The sequence below is a fragment of the Neomonachus schauinslandi genome, chromosome X (assembly GCF_002201575.2).
Source record: "Neomonachus schauinslandi chromosome X, ASM220157v2, whole genome shotgun sequence".
Classification (NCBI taxonomy): Eukaryota; Metazoa; Chordata; class Mammalia; order Carnivora; family Phocidae; genus Neomonachus; species Neomonachus schauinslandi.
Genome location: NC_058419.1, coordinates 119,640,684 through 119,661,904, shown reverse-complemented (window position 1 = coordinate 119,661,904; position 21,221 = coordinate 119,640,684). Strand labels below are relative to the sequence as shown.

The 21,221-nt window shown below is 52.4% G+C and overlaps 1 protein-coding gene across 1 annotated transcript in view; it reads left to right on the top strand.

Moving 5' to 3' along the window:
• Positions 1–21,221, top strand: part of WWC3 (WWC family member 3) — a 69,552-nt gene that overhangs the window by 29,415 nt on the left and 18,916 nt on the right. Inside the window, exons 8-16 of the mRNA XM_044911635.1 lie at positions 5,946–6,188; positions 9,097–9,186; positions 10,369–10,934; positions 16,230–16,350; positions 17,129–17,203; positions 17,657–17,743; positions 18,772–18,964; positions 20,092–20,259; positions 20,595–20,762. Of these exons, the coding sequence (XP_044767570.1) occupies positions 5,946–6,188; positions 9,097–9,186; positions 10,369–10,934; positions 16,230–16,350; positions 17,129–17,203; positions 17,657–17,743; positions 18,772–18,964; positions 20,092–20,259; positions 20,595–20,762 (1,711 nt within the window). The remainder of the gene's footprint in view (positions 1–5,945; positions 6,189–9,096; positions 9,187–10,368; positions 10,935–16,229; positions 16,351–17,128; positions 17,204–17,656; positions 17,744–18,771; positions 18,965–20,091; positions 20,260–20,594; positions 20,763–21,221) is intronic.

The following is a 21,221-nucleotide window of genomic DNA, read 5'->3' as shown; positions in this document are numbered from 1 at the left end:
CCTCAAGATGTTCACGTCCTAATCCCCAGAACCTGGTGGCTGTGTTGCCTTCCGTGGCCGAAGAAACTTTGCTGATGGGATTAAGTTAAGGACCTTGAGATGGGGCAGTGATTCTGGATGATCCAAGGGGGCTCAGTGTCATCACTAGGGTCCTTAGAAAGGGACAGTCTGGGAAGGGGATGTGAGGAGGAAAGCAGAGATCAGAGTGGTGTGGGCCACGAGCCGAGGCCTGTGGGCAGCCCCTAGAAATGACAGTGCAATGGATTCTTCCCTAGAGCCTCCAGAAGGATCACAGCCCTGCCCACCCATTTTTGACTTTTTACTTCTGGCACTGTAAGATAATAATGTGTGTTGTTTTAAGCCATTGAGTCTGTTGTTACAGCAACAAGAGGAAACTCATACAGTGCCCATGGCCTTTGCCGTTTCCTCTGCCAACAATGGGATGCTTTGCCTCAAATTGTCAGATGGCTTCTGCTCTCCTCTTGGTCACCTTGTCAGAGACGCTTCCCTGATCATCCAGAATAAAGTAGCATGCCCCATTCCCGCCCCCATCGCCCCGATCCTCCCAGCAAATGTAACCACCTAACCCATTCTCTATATACGTGTTTGCTTTTTCATCGTTTGTTTTTCCCTCCGAGAACGTAAACCCCACAAGGGCAGGGATTTAGGTCCGTTTAGGTCATTGCTGTAATTCCAGTAGCTAAATACCCACTGAATATTGAATGAGTAAACGAGGGCCCCATTTGGTCACACTTGCTGTTTGGCCCTTGCTTCTGCCAGTGGGCAAGCAGAAGGAGTCCTTGGGGCCCAGGTCCTGGCTCTCCTCCTGGCTCCCTTCCCCAAGGCCCGCTGTGGGCCTTGGGATATTGCCCCTTGACCTGAGGACAGAAAAGCATCAAGATATGCATGTCTTTAGGGTTCTAACAGAGGCAGGGCATGGTCTCTTCATTTCAAGAACTGTGTTCGTAGGATACATCATCATACCAAGCTCAGCTTACAGTTCTTGGGCCTTCATGGACATTTGAAAAGGCTTCATGATCTTGAATCTTTCTATAATGAATTCTCTTGGGTGCTGGAGAAAATGGCTGCTGTTTTGGAGCTGTGCCCTGAAGGATGCTGGGATTCCGGCTGCCCGTGCATTTGGGAAGGGCTTTCTCAACCAAGAGGGGAGCAGGGATCAGGGTGGAAAGTTGTGCGATCGCAAGTTTCTGAGGAGGTGGGGGGTCCGTCTGCGGCAGCTGGACCAGCCTATAGTTGCAGAATGAAGGGGAGTGGGGGGGGCGGGTGGGATGGAGGATGCCATGAGCAGGGAGGCAGGTCTGCGTCATGGGGGACCACCAGTACCTTGAAAAAGAGTTGAAAATGCTGGGCATTCTAGGACTTTTGAGTCGGGAATGGTCAGTGTGAGCCATCCAAATGGTGAGAGATCCAGGAGGGCAGTTGGAGGTGGTACTGACGTCATGGAGTGGCTGAGCTACCTTGGGAGAGAACATGCACTGAGAAAGGAAAAGAATTCAGGATTGAGTCGTAAAAAAGTCCCATGGCTATTGGCCTGGTGAGAGTGAGGCTGGCCGGAGGAGGGAAGTAAAAAGTCCAAGAGAGTCTGGCTAGGAGTGAGCAGAAAAGAGAAAAGGAAGTAAAACCTCAGAAGACACTCACCTCCAGGGACCCACAGCAGAGGAGGAGATCCTGGAGAAGTCGCACCAGGGGGCCGACAGACCTCTGCTTCCCAGCACTGCCCGCCACCACCCGTGTCCCCGGTCCAGGTTTTTATCATGCTGATTTGCTTTTTTTCCATTTAAAGAACTCTTACTCTGATCTCTCTCTCTCTTTTTTTTTTTTCTGCTAAAATATCTTTGTCTTACAAAATAACGATGCTAGTTGATGTTAGTAGGTTTTTTCAAAATCTCTACTTGGAAAAATAAAAAGTTGGCAGCCCTAGAGCAGCCCCTCCCCCTTCCTTAAGTGGCATGGGCCATGGGGAGTGTGACGTAGATGGCACTCACTGGGGCTAAAGGAGGAGCATGGCCCCGAAGAGGGAGTTCTCAGAGGCTCCCTTCGTGGCCGAGGATCGTTTAGAAGGTGGACCTTGAGTCTTGATAATGAGTTTCTGTTCTCATTGGACTTTAAGGTGCTTTAAAATGTCTGTGAAGCGGGGCCCCTGGGTGGCTCAGTCGTTAAGCGTCTGCCTTTGGCTCGGGTCACGATCCCGGGTCCTGGGATCGAGCCCCGCATCGGGCTCCCTGCTCAGCGGGAAGCCTGCTTCTCCCTCTCCCGCTCCCCCTGCTTGTGTTCCCTCTCTCGCTGGGTCTCTCTTTGTCAAATAAATAAATAAAATCTTTTAAAAAAATTAAAAAATAAATTAAAAAATAAAAATGACCTTGGGGAAGTTTCTTTTTTGCCAACTTTAATCATGACCTTACTTTGCTTTCATGTATTTAATTTCACTGAAACTATATTTCGGGGGGAAAGAAAGCGCCTTTCTGGAGATTTTCTCATATTGCTCAGAATTGGAATGATGGTACTCGCAGCAGTGGGGTCCCAGCCTCCGGGTCAGCCGCATGGCGTGGCTGTGGGGGAAGGGGCACTGTAAGTCTACATCTGTGTTTAGCCTTAGGCACAAAGTCTGTCTTCTCCGCTGAACCTAACACACGAAGCATCCTCCTTGCAGACGGCTTGTTTCTAGGCCAGCAGCACAGTAGACAAGGCGTACTGCGTCACAGGCAAAGCTGTCTTGTCTATCCCTTGGTGAATGCACAAGAAATCACTGGAGGAATCCTTCTAGAGATTTTGGCCTCCAGTGCAGACAGACAAGACGTATGTGCCTCACTCTCAACCTGGCTGAGAGCAGGCCCCAAATGTCGGCATCTGGAATGTGCATATAGGGAAAGAATTGTACAGTCCCTTGGCACTATATATCCATATTCTTCGGGACTCATAGGTAGCTCTAAGACGACCATGCAGTCATTTACATCCTTGTGAAATTCAGTTATGTGAAAAAGCACTATTCTTCAGCGTAGAAACGCTTGCCTCGTGTTCAGCTTAGCCCAAACAGCTTTTCCAGAGGGGCCGCACGAAGTCAGCTTTATCCCGATCTTGTCTGTGCTGCAGAGGCTGTCCCTTGCCGTGTCGCGTGTCTGTGCATATTTGTCCTGTAAGCAGAGTCACAGTACTGTGTGTCACTTGGGCCACTGTACTCTTACGCCTTCGGTGGACAGACCTTTTGAAGTTGGCCCTTTGCCTCTCTTCCCGCCTATAATTCTTTTCTTCGCTCGTTCTGTTTTCTGGTAGTGGATATTACTTGAGATTTGCCTGGGAAGCATAGGATTACCTAGGGTTGGATCTTCTGCCCCCCTCAGCAACTTGAATGCTTGTAGAGTTCCAGCTGACCAGCGCCTGGCCAACTCAAGTGGAATCTTGATCACCTCCCATGTACACCTCCAAAAACTCAGAGGGAGTGCTTTTAAAAATGTGGGTGCTGGTAGTATATGAATGAGAATTAATGTATGTTACAAAGTAATACTGCTACCGCGAACTTCAGCTGGGTTCAGAGAGGCTTTCCTGCGGGTTGATCAGATAAATGTAATGAAAAATTATGAGGACATAATGGATTTGCTCAATGTTGTTCGCCTCTTTCATATTTATTTCTTACTTTTGACTTGTCTTGATCTCTGGTAAGCGTTCCAGAAATTTCATTGGGTATAATGTCTGATTTGGCACTAACTTATTTATGGGCCGACTTGGAGTGTATTTTCCTTGGGCTTCGGTTATATGACTGCCATAAATTTTCATTACACTAATTAGACATAAATGGATGCTCAAGCCCCGTTGGATTCGTAGTCCTGGTCAGCCAGCTCTGCCAGTAGTATTTTTCAGTGACATGATTTGGCACCATTTTCCAACACATTTTCAGGAAATTAGTTTTAAGTTGGAAAAGAACTTGCCTAATAAAGCTACTGACATTCAACTATTTTCTTTACCTTCTTGGGGAATTGGACTTGAGTAAAATGTGCACGTTTAAACTATAACTTATATACTTTTTTTTAAAGATTTTATGTATTTATTTGAGAGAGGGAGAGAGAGAGCACAAACAGGGATGAGGGACAGAGGGAGAGGGAGAAGCAGACTCCCTGCTGAATGGGGAGACCAACGCAGGGCTCAATCCCACGATCCTGAGATCATGACCTGAGCCGAAGGCAGACACTTAACCGACTGAGCCACCCAGGTGTCCCTACACTTTTTTTTTTTTTTTAACTGTTGGGTTTTTTTATTGGTTTGGTACTTGAAGAAGGCGTCTTACCCAGCCCTCCAGCCAGGCTGACTAGTCCCCATGCTCATGTCTAGCTCAAGAGGAGCCTGACCCGGTGCGGGGCTGGCCAACAGTCTCTAACATGTGGGCCGACACCAGCTGATTGGCAGTACTGCAGGGAACACAGCGTTGAGGATTCTGAGGTCTGGACCTAGTGGGCAGGATGCCAGCTTTGATTAGTTTGTGTGTCCTGGGCAGGGGACAGGGTGGTGTCAGGAGCGCTCCTGCCGTTCCTGTTTTAGTGAGGATCATCACACTGGAGCCTAATGCAGGCCCCTAAGAGCTCCACGGCCAATTAGGATCCTCCAGACCAGGCCAGGCTCCCTGAAAGCAGAGGGTTTTCAAACTGAAGTGAGCATCAGAAGTACCTGGAGGACTTGTTAAAACCCAGGTCGCCCAACCCCATCGCCAGCGTGTCGCATTCAACAGCTCTGGGGTGGCACCCGAGGTTTCCATTTGTAACAAAGCTCCTGGTAATGCAGAGGCTGTGTGCCGGTCAGGGACCCCACTTTGAGAATCGCTGCCTTGGAGGATGCAGGACTATGTGCCCCTGCCGCTTCCCTGTCTTCACAGCTCTCTGTGACCTCAGAGGAGTCTCTGGATTTTGTTTTTGGGGCATGTGTGCCAACATCTGTCCTCCACAGCGCTGGGTTCAGGGCGAGTCTGGCGTCACTCGTTTTCTGTCTGAAAACAGCCCTCCTAGTTAGCCACACTTGAACTTGAAGGGCTGAAATCGTTCTGCTCCGCCTGTGAAAGGCTGCTCTGCAAATACAAGCCACATCCGTCTCATTTAATCTGCATTAAAGGGCACAAAGCGATGCAGTCTGTGTGCCAAACACGTGGAAGTGTAGGCACGTGGAAGGTGACAGCAGCGTCCATACTTCTCCCCCCGGAGGGTGGTCGTGCCGATACGTTTGGTGAGGCTGACTGGTTTGCACCCCCCCGCCCCCCCTGTGCCGCGCTTAGCTCCCGTGTATTTGCTGGCGTGCTTGTTCACGGTTTCACGCGTTCAGCTTTTGCTGAGCGTCTGCTCTCTGCAAGGCATTTTGAATGTCACTTATGCTCCAGGTCCCTGGTGCTGGAGAGAGCAAACAGAGCTGGAAGACGTGGATCGCCAGGCTTCGGGGGGTTTCTGTTCAGAAGCCCCGTGATGGGTGCATTTCTCTCCTGTCATTTTGTCCGCGTGGTGTTGGCAGTTAGGTACGGCAGAGCAGGCAGGAAGCCAGAAGCTTCTCTCGTGTATCCAGCACTGTGTTTAGCCGCTGCTGGTGGGGGATGGGGAGAGAGGAGCTGGTTCCGTCCTGCTCTGGGACAGTGCCGTGGAGGAAAGCACGAATCTGTACCAACACAGTGCAGGGGGTGGGGAGGATGCCAGCCTTCCTGTCCGTCCTTTGAAGCAAGCATGCCATGCTTACTGCCATCCCAAATCTAGGCCAGGGGAGGTTATGTAGAGGACCTCCACATTCTTTTTATGACCCATCTTTCCAGGTGCTTTGTTTTTGTCATTGAAGGTTCACTTGGTGCAATAATTTCAGTATTCACTTAGAAGAGTGAGTTTCTAGAATCCGTGCGATGGTGTGGAGGATGGGTGGTGATATTTTGACTTCACGGATTTTTCTGGGCCTGTCTCTTGCAGAGTGTCGACGATTCAGCAGCAGCTGGCCCAGCTTGATAACGAGTCGTGGCCGGGCCTGGCCGAGGCCGACAGGGACCGGCTGCAGCTCCTCAAGGAGAAGGAAGCCCTGCTTCAAGAGCTGCAGCTCATCATTCAGCAGAGAAGGCCGGTGGAAGACGTGGCCCGGCTGGAGGAGGAAAGGAGGCGCCTGGAGGAGGAGATCCAGCGAGCCAGGGCCACGTCGGTGCAGGGCGCCACGGAAAGGTGGGCTGGCTTCCGCGGGTTCAGGAGCAGGCAGGGCTCAGCTTCGGGGGAAGAACCACCTGGAAAAGCTAACTCGGAGAACTTGCACGTGACTCGAGATTGGTCCTGGTCATGGTTACGCAGGGCATCGGCCGCCTGGTGTGTTTCCTGGCCGCGTAGAGGGAAGGCAGAAGGTGGAGGGAGCGTGTGCCTTCCCTTCTGTGGGAGGTGCCGGCTCTGCCCAGGGCTCCCGGAGTTCCTGTTCCCTGTTCAGAAGCAGGACGGGATGGAGAAGGGGAGGGAGGGAGGGAAGCTGGGAGCCCCTTGCTTAGCACCACGCCCCCAGCATCGGGGTGCTTGCCCCTTGTCTGCAGGACGGCAGCCCGCACAGGCGTGGGGCGGCCGGCAGGAGGGTGGGAGGCGGGCGCCGGCGCGGAGAGAGAGCCCAGGTGCTGGCACGGTCGGCGATGCGGCAAGCCCTACCCCTTCCTCTCATCGGCGACTTTGACCCCCCCGCCCCGCCCCGGGAGAGGCTCTGTGGGAGCACGAAGCCGGCGGCCCGGCGTGCGTCCGCCCCCAGAGGCGCCTCTCCGCACTCTGTCCCGCCTCCCCGCTGGCCTCGGAGGCGTGAGGCCAGCCCGGCAGCCCGAATCCCTGTTGCCCGGCCTTGCGGCGCGTGCCGGGCTGCCGGCTTCCGTTGGCCACGCGCGGTCACGGGCCGCGTCAGAGGCTGGGTCTGCGTTCCCCATGTCACGGCTGCAAGGGAGTGTGGCTGTCAGCTGAGCTTTGGAGGAGGCCCCCCCCGTGTGATAATCTACTGGACCTTCAAGTCCAGTGTGTTAAGAGGACCGTACGCTGTATCTGTATGAGCCTTCTGTACGGAGAGTTTAATAGGTGAAGGGCATCCGTACCGACGCCCTCAGGCCTGTCATTTAATCATGTGGGAGCTTACCCAGCCGAGGTACCGCTGGGGTTGTCAGTGCTTGGATAGGCATCCTTAATAGCTAGAGGTCTGTGTGGTGACTTCAGCGGCTCGTGTCAGCGCTGGCCGGAAGCGGTGGCATTGGGAGAGCCCAGCTCGGAGGAGTAGCTGGAGGGAACTTTACTTTGCTCGGGATGATCGTGTGCCCTGTCACGTGACTCAGAATAAACGTGGAGTTGATCCTGAGTCTGGAAAGGGACCACGAACTGGAGTTTTCGTCTGTGCTCTTGTGCTTCTGCTCTCCCCTTGGTATTCTGTTGTATATGTTCTGGGTAGGAGGACCTGGGAGTTCGTTGGGTTGGTTGTCTCTTAAGGGGGATGGACTCTGTCCCATGAATGCCCCCTGCTTCTCAGGACCCCACACCCATGCACCCTTGATTGTTTTTGCCCTTGCCTCGTGGAAATTCCAGCACACGTGAGTGCTGGGGTCCCAGGGTACAAATCCATGGAACGCCATGGAGCTGGTATGACCCTCGATGCCTGGGTTCAGGGATTGGGTCAGCCAAGCTTGTCCAGCTGATGGAGTCTCTTGTGGGACCAGCCCAGGAGCTGAGTCCTGGGATGCAGAGCCCTCCACTGGGACTGAATTGGCCCACGTGTGTCTCCTGAATCTGTCGCTAAACGGCCTTGGGCAGGGAGGGCTGTCCCCTGGTGCTGACAAGCACTTTCATGCTGGCCACTTCTGCAGACGGTCTCTGTCTACAACCCGTGCTGCCCGGTGAGGCAGGGGCGCCAAGTGCCCCCCCAGGGCTCCTGCAGCCGGGGTGTTCTGGGCCTGGTGGAGGCAGGCCTGTTTCTCTGTGTACCTCCCTTCATCGGATGCATGCTTGAATTAGAAGCATGGGCCCCCGAGGTGGGCAGCTTTCCCTGGGAGCAGGCTGAGGGACGTTAGAGAGACCTGGTGTCGAGATGGAACAAAGCGACCGAGGGTGGCGTCTTGGGGTTGAGATGGGCCCGCTGCTTGGCCAGGCTTTGCCTGCCTCGGCCCCAGTGCCCTCATCGCCAGGTAGTGAGTGTCACTGGGGATTGGCACGGTGTCAAGCCTTTCTCCCGTCAAAGGACAGAGTGACTATTTTAAGGGTGCCTACCTGGTCACATGTTAAATGCCATCGTTTGATTTATAAACAAGGACTGTTTTGTTCTGAGGCAAACTCATTCATTCATTCATTCATTCAGGAAGTGTCGAGTGCCTGTACCACGTGTAGGGCTCCATTCGAGGCAGGGGACTTAGTGCAGTGGACAAAGTTCATTTCAGGGCGCCTGGGTGGCTCAGTTGGTTAAGCGACTGCCTTCGGCTCAGGTCATGATCCTGGAGTCCCGGGATCGAGTCCCACATTGGGCTCCCTGCTCGGCAGGGAGTCTGCTTCTCCCTCTGACCCTCCTCCCTCTCATGCTCTCTTTCTCAAATAAATAAATAAAATCTTTAAAAAAAAAAAAGTTCATTTCAGAAATTAGCCTAAAGTCGAAGAAAATGGAAAGAAGAGAAAAAATGCCCTCCAACTCTGTGACAGTTGCTGTTTTGTTTTATTTGTGTCTAATCTAAATTCTATGGATTTTAGGATCCATGCATTTTTGCCCAGAGCAGGGCTTAAGCGAGGGATTCTGATTTGTCCTAAGGAATTCCAGCAGACTACTGCGTGCTCTGCATTTGAGGCCATCTTCTAGCCTAGCCTCTCATCCTTCCTGTCTGTTCATGCACCTGCCCCCCCCCCCCCCCCTCTGTGGAGCGTCTACGGTGTATCAGGCACTGTTCAGGGGGCTGGGGGGACAGTGTCAAGCAAGAGAAAAACAGTCTCTGTTATCTTGGTGTTTGTGACCTACATGTGTTTTCTAGAATTGAGTCATTCAAACCTAAATCACTTGGGGAAATTTACAGTTGAATTTCTTGTTGGGAATATAAACTCGTTCTCTTTGAAATCCACCAATGGACAATTTTCTTACCTACAGGATTCTACTTCAAGAAAAAAGAAATTGTCTACTTATGCAGCTGGAAGAAGCTACCCGCCTAACGTCCTATCTCCAGTCCCAGTTAAAAAGGTAGGTAACTGGGTGCCTGGGTGGCTCAGTCGTTAAGCGTCTGCCTTCGGTTCGGGTCATGATCCCCAGGGTCCTGGGATCGAGCCCCGCATCGGGCTCCCTGCTCGGCGGGAAGCCGGCTTCTCCCTCTCCCACTCCCCCTGCTTGTGTTCCCTCCCTCGCTGTGTCTCTCTCTGTCAAATAAATAAATAAAATCTTTAAAAAAAAAAGGGTAGGTAACTTTATTTTTATTTTTATTTTGGGGGGGTTGGGGGCAGAGGGAGAGAGAATGTGAAGCAGGCTCCACGAGATCATGACCTGAGCCGAAATTAGGAGTCAGGTGCTTAATTGACTGAACCACCCAGGCACCCCTAAAAAGGCAGGTAACTTTAAAAGAGAAAGCTATACCTAATTATCATGTTACAGTGGCATGTCCATGAGCTTCATCATTCCCTTTAGCTTGTTTTTCTCCTACCAGAATTTAGAACAGGAAGTGGTTGTAAACACAGAGTGGGAAAGCGGCTACATTGTATTTTTAAGAGGAGCTGCTAATGTATGATTCAGGGAATGTGAGGAGAACCAAGCTTGGCTGCAGAATAGCGAGTCTGAAGTCAAATACGTCTAATGATTTTATAATTTACAGCTTCTGAAGTGTATATATCCATCTCCCTGTGCACATGGATAGTTTTATTTTGTTTTTTTAAAAAATGATATGAATATTTTTAAAGTAAGAATTGGATGCTCAGTAATAGCTTCATTTTCAAATACTTAGTATATCGTGAGGCATAGTATTAACGGCTTTCTATGTATTTTCTCAGTTATTCCTCCTAAAAATGCCACGACGTAGGAATGATTATCTCCCAGCCCCCAGTGAGAAAGTGGGGGGTCCCGAAAGGGCAAATTGCTTGACCCGGTGGGCTCAGCTAGTCTGCGTTTGAGCTGGAACTTGAAGTCAGGCGTGAGTCTCTGATGTTACCTGTCCCTCTCTACTGACATTCAAAAGAAACAAGGGAAATACTAGTGAAGGTGCCTTATAAATGCTTGTGAGTGGTTAAAGACATGCTCTGGTTAATGGGAGGATGGGGCAGGATTTCGTTCCGTCTGGAACAGACCAGATGCTCAGCTTTGCAGTGGAGAACGGTGGGGCTTAAGCACAGGTCTTCGGGCCGCTTTTCTAAGAGCGTGGGGTATCTCTCATTTCAGCCTGTCCGCCAGCACCCTGACTGTGTCTTCGGGGAGCAGCCGCGGGTCCCTGGCCTCCAGCCGGGGCTCGCTCGCCTCCAGCCGCGGGTCCTTGAGCTCTGTCAGCTTCACCGACATCTACGGCGTCCCGCAGTACGAGAAACCCGACGCCGAGTGTGGCCAGCTTCTGCGCTTCGATCTCATTCCCTTCGACTCCCTGGGACGAGATGCCCCCTTCTTAGATTCCCCGGTCCCCTCGGGCTTCCACAAGCAGAGGCGCTCCCTGGACACGCCGCAGTCCCTGGCATCCCTGTCCTCCCGCTCCTCCTTGTCCTCTCTGTCTCCCCCGAGCTCGCCCTTGGACACGCCCTTCCTCCCGGCCTCGCGCGACTCCCCCTTGGCCCAACTGGGGGACAGTTTCGAGGTGCCCGGCCTGGGCGCCCTCGACAGACTGCGGGCTCAGGCCTGTGCTTTGGGGGACGAAGACTTGCAGGGCACGGCATCCCTTCAGCCGCACGGGTTCCCCGGGGATGGGGAAGGACCTCGCGAGCGCGGACCCCAAGTGACCGCCGCTCCCACGGCTGCAAGTAAGTACTGAGGAGTGCTGTGGGTTTTCTCCGTCCCGGGAAAAGAAGGGTTTCGGGTTCGGGGAAGAAATCGCGTGCAGTTGCACTGAAGCCCGCCGCCTCTTCAGTTCCGTGGCCAGCTGTAGGTTTCAGACTTGGTAGGGTGAGGAGGAGGGCGCGCCTGCTGTCTGTGTGCTTTCCTCATGGGGCCGTGGGGTCTGGGGCCTGGAGAGGTCACGGAGATGGCCAAGTCGTCTTTCCCAGGTGTTCGGCTTGTTTTCAGGACGTGCTTCATCGTTGAAAAGGACGGTAAGCACCACAGTTTCCCGTAGTCAGAGGCTGCTAAGGGGGTCCTGGGGCCTCCGTGAATTCCCGCAGCCCCAGGGTGCATGTGGCCGAAGAGCAGCACTGGGCTGGGTCTGCTTGTAGCCCCGGTGTACATCTCTAATTCCTTTGTCCCTGTGACTTCGTCTCTTAGCCTCTGTCCTTACAGTTTTCAAAGGTGTAATTTATCAAACATGGGAATGAAGGTGATCGGTGTAATTTCAAAAGATATGCCAGTAAGCATCCGTCATTTCTACCCATCCGATTTCTCTGGTGGTCCTCAAATCGAGCAAGGCGAACTTCATGCATCTCGTCCGTGTTAATTCAGCTTCTCCTTGGTGCCTGGGCCTTTCCGGTGGTAGCCCATGTAGAAAACGGAACTGGTGCTCTAAAGAGTATTCCAGCTGATGGCTTATGCACAAAGCAGGGCCTGGGCTCCGACCCTCCTCATCTTGACCCCATGTGCTTTTCTGAGCCAAGCTCCAGCAACTTTAACTCCCTTAGGTTTCCAAGAGGACCAAGAGCAAGGTCTCATTCCTGAAGTTCCTGAACTTTTATTTACAAAGCAGAAAGGTTTTCGACACTCCATTTAGGCAAACGCTAGATATTTGTGTAGCTTAGTGGATCTTAAGCAGGGGAGATTTTGAACCCTGGAAGGTCCTCGTCAATGGCTGGAGACGGTGTTGGGTTGTCACAAGTGAAGGCCGTGGGAGGGGGTACTGCTGGCATCTGGTGGGTGGAGGCCGGGGATGCGGCTCACCATCGTGCGGTGCCCGGCACAGCCCCCGCCTCCAGGAACCATCCAGCCAACATGTCAGCAGTGCCGAGGCTGAGAAACCTGGCCACGCACCGGTGAGCGGTTCAGCAGCAGGGGGCAGAAATTAAACGTGAGGACAAAGCCAGGGCGGTGTAGTGGAAACGGCTTCAGACCCGCAGCTTAGAGGCCCAGATCCTGTTCCCTGGCCTGTTGACTGGCTAGCCGTGTGACCTTGAGTGCATCCCCGGACTTGGCTGAGTCTTGGCTTCCCTGCCCGTGAACAAGGCGGTCTTCACTCACCACTGTTCTCTTAGCCTGAGTTTTATGTATATAACCACACTGGTTATTGTAGCTATAATAGAAGAATGGTCTCTGTTAGCACCTACACGCCGGACCAGAGATCTGTGAGGTCGGGAGGCCAGCCCTGTGGCTTTTTGGCGTCAGTGATTTTGCTGTCTTCTCTGTGTTTACAAGCACGCCTCTCACATCCCCAGGTATACGGTTTCTGGAGTTCACATATGCAGGTGCCCCTCATTCCCTTTCTTCTTTATAATCACAGGGTCAGTGCTCCATGTTTACGCCTTTAATTCAAAAAAGAAAACACAAAATGGGGACCAAATTGCACATCTGTTGTTGCTTAAGCTGATTGCCCTCAATGCCTCACCTCCCTGCCCGCCTGTCTTTAAAGGCTGAGACACAAGAATATCAGTCTCATGAGGCAGAAAATCCCAAGGCCCAAGAGCCCTTTTGGGCCAGGGGAAAGACAGGATGAGAGGGAGAAGAGCTGACTTAATTTCTGGTCCTGATTTCTTTACTTTTTTCTTCCCACTCTGGCTGACATTATAATGGTTCAGACTCCTTAGGCTGGGAGGTATTTGGTTATGCTACGTTCAGGTACTGCCACCTCGTGGTCAATTCTTGTATGACAGTGTCAGTAGACTTGGGTCTTTATAAACTCGAAATCATTAACTCAGTGAATGCGCTGGTCCTGGTGGGTGCTCCCAGAAGGCTGGATTGGGTAACCAGCTTCAGGCGTGGACACAGAGTGACTTCTTGCCTCTCTTGATGTTTGTGGGAACACTTGAGCCTAGAGTCATCAGGGATCTTTGTCCTCGTTTACGATGCCTGCCGTCATGTAGTCCCCCCCTGACTTTCTAGTTTCCTTAGGAGCAGCACAGTCTAAGTTTGACCTCCGGCAAGTTTTAGAAAGAGAAAATTGTAGTAAGCTGAAATTCAAAATTGCCCAAACCTACGAAGGAAGCTCTAGGAATAATTTCTTCCATTGTGTTTTAAATCGATCTGTGGAGGCAGAAGGTGGGACAGGGGAGTGGGAAAATAGACTATAATCTTTAATGTTTTTAATATTTTTACTACATTTTTATCTTTCTGGGATTTTAAAAGCCAAATGTGTCAGCACACCCGGCTGGCTCAGTCCGTGGAGCGTGCGACTCTTGATCTCGGGGTTGTGAGTTTGAGCCCCACGGTGGGTGTAGAGAGTACTTAAAAATAAAATCTTTAAAAAAAGCCAAATGTGTCATGATTTTTGAAATCTTTTCCTATTTTCATTTCCCATTAGTATTTGCTAATCTAAATCTGGGAAAGCCTTGATTTAGTTCATCCGTTTATTGACGTTTTTATGATATTCATACTCTGTTTAAAATTGTTGGCTTAAATTCTGCAGTTTTTTCACTTTGTGCTTTTTTTCTTTATCTCCTTTCTCATGCGGCTCGACAGAAACGTTCACTGTAAGTGACTTGGAATCCTTCACCTTGTTGGTCAGGCAGCAGGCACATCTTTGTGTAGTGAATCAGTGTGTTCAGGACGGGAGGGGTGTGGCCAAGAAGGGCATATCGCATAGTTGTACTTTAATGTAGCTCGCTACTTACCATTATTATTATTGTTATTATTATTATTTCAGCATTAATACTTATGGCCACTAAAGTTGTACAAGAACTTTTCTAAAAGCTGGAAGTACTTATTCCTCTGTGTTTTTTCCCAGACTTCAGTGGCTTTTATTACTTTACTATATGCCAACTGGCAGCTTTGCCCAAAATGTGATTTTCATTATATTTTCTTTTCGTCAAGCAGTGCTGATGTCCTCAGGTCTCAGTGTCTGTCTGTCTGTCTTTAATGATGGAAAGATCAGAGCTTTTTAAAATGAATGTTTGGGGGACTGTTTATTCCTTCCCTCCCTGGCATTGCCCCCCCACCCCCCCACCCCATCGCCCCCACCCCCGCCGTGCTCCATCTCGCTGTCTTGAAGCCCCGGGGCAGATGGCAGGGGGTGCAGCGTGGGATATGCTGTGCGCTTTTTCTTACCCAGGGCAACTGCTGATCATACTCCCTTCCGACACCTGCTGCCAGGTGCGACTTACTCCGTGAATGCAGTAACGAAGCCTGGGATCACTGAGGATTGATTCCTTCATTTCCTTTTTCTCCTCCGAGACGGCCATTGCAGTGAGAGAGAAACGTTGTGAGCGTTGCACCGTCGGGTTCACCGGAAGTGCTTGGGATCGTTGCTTGGTGGTATTTCCTCGAAGGAATGCAAGGCTGGGCCTAGGAGCCAGGCTGAGGGTCAGGGCTAGGGATGGAGATAGGGAGCGGCTTCGCTGGCCGGAGATCCATGCAACAAACGGCTTCCTTCTGCGATTCTGAGCTGGGGGCTTTGGGTCCTCCCGTGTGGCAGGAGTGACAAGAAGTGCTGGACTTCGAGAGTCCGCGCCTCCAGCCACCCCAGAATGGAGCCAGCTTCGGTCCCTGGCCAGGGAGGAGCCTGTAGGTGCCCACGCTTGGCACTGCAGACCTTTGGAAGGACAGCTTTTGTCTGCAGTTGAGATCGTGAGACCAGAGACCACAGCTCTGTCTGTTTGTATGTTGTCTAGCGTGTTTGGATTTAATCGGTGTGTGGATAATGATTTGGTTGAAAAGCGAGCTGGTCATCAGTGGACTGGACATTTCCCTCAACGTGGGGATGCACAGGTGCCTAGAGTTTTGTGTTCGGAGCGTAGGTGGCCGAAGAGAAGCACAAAGAGGACGGAGGGACCCGCGCTATTAACAAAAGGGATCACGATGTCAGAGGAAGGCTCAGTTTGGGGCTCCATGTTTAATTTCTGTCTTCTCACCGAGTCTGCCTCTCTGGAAAGCGTGGAGACTCCCGCGTGCGCATTCACACCTAGCACGGGAGGATGGTGTGCCTGCTTTTATTGGCTCTGTGAAAAGGAACTTGTGAGGGAAGGAGCAAAGACAGTGGATGAAATGCTAAAAGGAAAAATGTCGACGGCTGTTTTCGGCTCTCGATTAAAAGAGCTACAAGGCAAAAATAAGCTGCCTAGTAACGGTAGTTTGCTAACCGCAGGAAAGCAATTTTAGAAGCAAATCTGGCCCCAGGGCTGCTGGGAGGATGCTGCAGAGGAGCTGTTTCCAAAGGCTGAGTCGGGGATCAGCTGTGTCCTCTGACTTGAAAGTCACCACGTCTTGTTAGGGTTTATTTGGATAATTTAAAAAAATTTTTTTTTCCTGAAAAATATAGAGTATATGTTTATTGTATAAAATATGGGAAATACCAAGCAGCATAAAGAAGGAAATGAAAAATACCCCTACCTACCACTCGTGTACGTTTAGGTAACAGGGGCTGTCTGCATTTGGGGTAACCTTTCTTTCCCGGTCTTTCAGGGATGATGATCTTTCCCAAAGTGTGACATGAAGGGGCATCCCCCCCATCATCTTCTGTTCTTTGTGCTCATTAAGGAGGTGAAGAGAGATTTGTGACTGTCCAAAGAGCTGTTATGGGCGCCTGGGTGGCTCAGTCAGTTAAGCATCTGTCTTTGGCTCAGGTCATGATCCCAGGGTCCTGGGATCGAGCCCCATGTGGGGCTCTCTGCTCAGCGGGGAGCCTGCTTCTCCCTCTCCCTCCACCTGCCGCTCCCCCTGCTTGTGCTCACTCTCTGTCCAATAAATAAATAAAATCTTTAAAAAAAATTTTTTTAAAGTAAGGAGCTTTTAAAGAAGTAGCCAGAAGTCTATTTCTTCAATTTTTCAATATTAAAAAAAAATTGTGAGTGCAGCATATTGAAACATACGCATGTATCTATGATGTATGTCTATATAACGGCGTGTCTCTGGAGCACTTAGTAACTCTGTATGTGCTGTAACCTAGAGTGTTCATTTCTTGGCCTCACGGTCCCCGGCCTCCCATGCTGTCACCTCCTGACCCCAGGTGTGTCTCTTGTTTATAGCAGTGACTCTTCGAGAAGACAGTGCCAAGAGGTTGGAGAGGAGAGCGCGCCGAGTGTCTGCATGCCTGTCGGATTATTCGCTAGCCAGCGATAGCGGGGTATTTGAGCCTCCGACCAAAAGGTTAGAAGCTGATCTTCTCCCTCAGCAGCCTTCCCACGGTGTTGCTGTTAAGCACAAAATATATGCATACTGGGACCTGTGCATATTGAAACTGTGTGTGTCTCCAAGGCTAGAATCTCTTCCTGGCTTCTCTCAACTTTGGTAGGTTGGGCCTTAGCAACCCGCCAAGAAAACTCCTCTGGCTTCTGTGCGGCGTCTGGAGGTTGGCCCTCCTTCCGTGGTTCGAGGATGACTTCCTCCTCTCTGGCCCTGGTCACTTGAAGGCCTAAGCCCATGAGAGCTGGGAAAGGAGAGCCAGTGGTTAAGAGAGACCTGCCTTTCTAGAAAGGGCATTCATTAGAACTGAATGTTCTCCCTCCTTCCCCTCTTTCCTAAGCTAGAGGAATCACTTTGTAACGACAAAACACCTTTTGGGATTCTGGGCTTTATTTCGGTTTGGTAAGTTTGATGTCATTGTTTCCTTTCAGGTGTCTGTCAGACATCTCACTTACTGCAAATGGTTTAAGAGTTAGTTTGGAAGTTTGTCCTGAGCAGCGCATGTGGTTTTGAAAGGTGTCCCGAGTCATTTTCTCAAAACCAACAGCACTTTGTAGGCAGGTACCCACGGAGGTGTGTCGTGGGCCTGCTGTGTCCTTTCAGTCACATGAAGAATTTGTGTAAGTCGCAACGTAAGAAAGCTCTTCTCGGTAAGAAGCGCCCCAGCACGAGAGAGCTTCTGCCAAACCGGCAGTCATCGGCTCCCGGGGGACTAACCCCGGTGACTTTCCGGTTTGTTCAGGAGTGAGGATACTGACGAGTCTGCACACGGAGACGCTTGTGGGAATGAAGGGCCCCAGATCCACGTTGGATTTTTGTGAGTACAGGCCACCCCTACCCTGTCGCTCCTAGAGATGATCTGTAGCTCGGCGCCCACCCAGTGACCCACACTTGCAGGCCGGGAGGGATGCGGGGACCCCCACGGTCTGGGTGGCGCTCCCGGCCTGGACACCCCCTCCCTGCCCGCTTCGGTGGCTCACGTGAGGGGACAGAGGTGGTGGGAAGGAGGGCTGGGGAAGAGCGGCTCCACTGCCGTCCCCCAGCACTGAGGGTCACGGCTGGCAGCTGTCCCCTCATGGAGCTGGGCTCCCGGGGCCGTAAGCAGGGGGCACGGGACGCCCTGGGCAGTGGCCGCACAGCCGGCCCGGAGTTGCCTCTGTCCGCGGCCGCACGGAGCATGCGCAGCTGAGGGCCGCTGCTGGAGGTCCGTCACCAGGAGGTTCCCGCTGCGGGGGGTGCGCAGCCTACGAGCTGCTCTTTTATTTCCTAGGCTCGACAGCGCCAGTGAGTGTCTTCTTGTGAACGTGCTCCAACTGAAGAATTTTGCGGGGCTGGTCATGAAGGAAGACTGCAAGATGTAAGCTGGCTTGGCGGCAGCGGTTTGCCTCGGGGACCCGGGGACCGCCCCCGGCCCGCGGTGGCAGCTCCTGGGCCGCCTCCACACGGCCTGGCTCGCTCACCTGTTCTGCTCGGCACTTGCGGGAGGGCAAAGCCCGTTTGGGAACCTGAGGTCCAAAGTTTATTCCTGATAAGATACCGGGCGGTGTCTGAATAGGCAGGATTGGAAGTTTTAAGAAGAGTGGCTGATGTAGTGGCGCTCCGCTCTGTGATCCTGCGAAGTGAATGGAGAGGCGTCTGGCCGGGACCAGGGGCCCTTGTCTGAGCGAAGGAGAAGGAAAGTCGCGTTGTTGCCTTTGGAGGGCACGACCTCTGTGAGCTCCGTGGCCCAAGACGGCTGCCCAGCGCGTCCCACTGGCCAGGCGACAGAGCATACCAGTCAGGGGCCATTGAAGCCCAAGGGTGCAGTCCCCTTGCATGAGTCTTTACAAACTTGTCCTCTAAAGAGGGCCCTGGCCAAAGGCCTTGGGAGCAACCCGGTTGTAAGTGGCTGAGGGCTCACCCTGGGATTTTGCTCACCCTGATGGAGTACTTCGCGGCATTCACCAGTGTTTGAGCTTCTCGTTTGTTCCCTGCTGAGAGTGGACAGGGCAGGAAGCCCAGGCTGGTGTGAATGGTCTTGGAGGCAAGGCAGGCAGAGCTTGAAGAGGGAGCCAGGAGGCCATGGAGAGATCAGTGCAGGTGGCTTCCCAAAAAGCTGGTGAAAGCAGGACCTGTTTGACTCCTTCCAGAGTCATAACTACTGACTTGTGAGCCTTTCTCTTTGTGAGCGTTTTTCCCTCCTGATCTCCAGGGGCACGTCAATTCTTTGGGCTTACTCTTAGGTGAGAAAAGGACCTTTTCCAAAAGACTTTAAGGTTCTGCCCGTGGGCATCCGAACAGCGAAACATACACGTGTATACGTGTGTGTGGTTCATGCATTTCTTCGCACAGATCTGTCAGTAAGTGTCACCTCTCTGTTTTTTTCTTCCCTCTTTCTGGTTCCAGACACATCCGCGTCTATTTGCCGCCGATCGACTCTGGCACCCCAAACACTTACTGCTCTAAGGCTCTGGAATTCCAGGCCCCCCTGGTATTTAATGAAATTTTCAGAATCCCTGTGCATTCAAGCATGTTGACGTTGAAGTCACTTCAATTATATATATGTTCAGTGAATCAGCAGCTGCAGGAAGAACTGCTGGTATGTCCCTCCTCCTCCCTCCATTTCCTTTCTGCTCTCCTCCCCCCCCCTTCCTTTCTTTGTGTTCCGATCAGTCTTTGTCTCTCTCCTGTCCCTTCTCTTCTTGTCTTCCTGCCTTTTTTGTGTGTGTTTCATTCTTTCTTGTCGCTCCATCTTTTGTCCTCTCTTTGTTTTTGTCTTCTTTATCTTTCTGCCTGCCTCTCTCTCTTCTTTGTCTTGGTCTCTCCCTCCCCTCATTCCTTCCTGTCTCCCTCCTCCCCTCCCTCCCCTCCTGCCTTTTTTCTGTGGTGGGTTGCTTAGAAATTGTCATCATGTGAAGCGATCTTTGTAGCTGGGAGTACAGAAAGGGATTTGTCTTGCCAGGTACACTGTACTTTAAATATATTATCTCAACTAATACTTGCAAGACTTCTGTATTGCCCTATATTGCTTCCAGTTGAGGGAACTAAGTGGGGTTGAGAAATTGGGCAAATAAAAGTAGAGGATGGTCAGTTAAATGTGAATTTCAAATAAACTATGGATTCTTTTTTAATATAAGTATGTCCCATGCAATATTTGGGACATACTTAATGCTTTAAAGAAATCCATTGTTTATTTGCAGTTCACATTTACTGGCTGCTCTGTGTTTTATCTGGTACTCCTTGAACTAAGACCATGAGCAGCTTGTGTTCAGTGCCCCAACCATGCACTGGCCGGGGCCATGACTTGGAAACCAGGATGGTTTCTTTGTGAGGTTGCAATTTCACCCCTTGGTCTCACCCCTGGCAGTAGAATTAGATGGTGGCGTTCAGCCAGCCCTGTCTTGTTTCAGAAATCCCTGAGCGACTCCACAGCTCATCAGTGGGCAGACTCTGAGCCTTACCTCCCACCCCCACCCCCAGGTTGTCCACTCTCTGCCCCTGTCCCCCTCCTGGTACCTCCCCATGGGGCCGAAGCAGCGGGCCAGGAACCTCAAGAAGATCTTCTGCTACCTCTTTCATTTTACTGCAGTCCTTTGAAGAGCAATGACACATTCTGCCTTTCCGGTTACGACTGAAGGGCCACCTTGATGTTTTACAAGATTCCCCTTGGTTGTTAAGGTGAAATCATTCAGTTCTGCCTTTTTTCCCCCCTAAACACTCGTGCAGGGCATTGCTCAGATCAACCTGGCCGACTACGACGGGTCCAGCGAGATGGAGCTGCGCTGGTACGCGGTGCAGGTGTTCAGCAGCTGCGGGCCGCCCAGGGCGAGGGAGAGCGAGCGGCCAGGGGGTGCCGCCAGGGACCCCGCACCAGCTGCCGCCGTGGGAAAGACGGTACGTGTGCCCGCCTCTCCCGCCGCCGCCGCCCGCTGTCACGGGGCTTCGTCTCTCACGAGCGTCTCCGCACACTAAGTGTGGGAGCGTAGCGGTGCCCGAGGGGCAGGTTCAAGGGGAGGCACGGGAGCGGGAGGCCTCGATGCATATGGCCCTTCGTGACGGTGGCTTTAATGCAGACGAGCGACACACGGGTGGTTTTAACGTTTGCGCCCTCGGAGCTGTACGAGGTGGCCCGGCCACGTCCCGCTGGCACGCGGCGTGCGCTTCTTGGCCCTGGAGAGCCCGCGAGGGCGGCCAGCCACGGCTCAAGGGCGCCCCTGTGCCCCCCGCAGGACGCGGTGACGGCGCTGCTGGCCAGAACCACAGCCCAGCTGCAGGCCGTGGAGCGCGAGCTGGCCGAGGAGCGGGTGAAGCTGGAGTACACGGAGGACGAGGTCCTCGAGATGGAGCGGAAGGAGGAGCTCGCCGAGGCCGTGTCCGAGAGGTACCCGAAGCGGCCCGTCAGCCAAGCCTGCGCTCGGTAGAGGCTGCCCTGCAGCGGCGGCGGCGTAGAGTAGATGGGCGAGCGCCTCGAGGGAACGGACTGCTGTCTGATCCCTTCTGCAGGCACCGTGGTACTGCTTTACTTCCACGTTTTTCCACGAAGAGCGTCCTGTTTCCACAGCTTCCCGCTGCTTCTGAATACCTTTGCCTGAATTTGCTGCAGGGAGCGAAAGGGCATGGCCGAGGGGTGGAGTATGGTATTCGGGGACTGGCGGGAAGCCGGGCGGGGCTGGGAGCCAGGGCTCGGGATGCTGACCTCTTCAGCAGCTGCAGCTGGCTGGTGGGGACACACAGACCGTCTAACTGAAGGCCCTGTCACGTGGTGTCCCCTAGAAAACAGGCCCTTTGACTTGATGGGAAGAGCGACTGTGTGCGGTCGTGGGCAGCACGTGGGTCCCGTTGGGTGCATCCGCGGC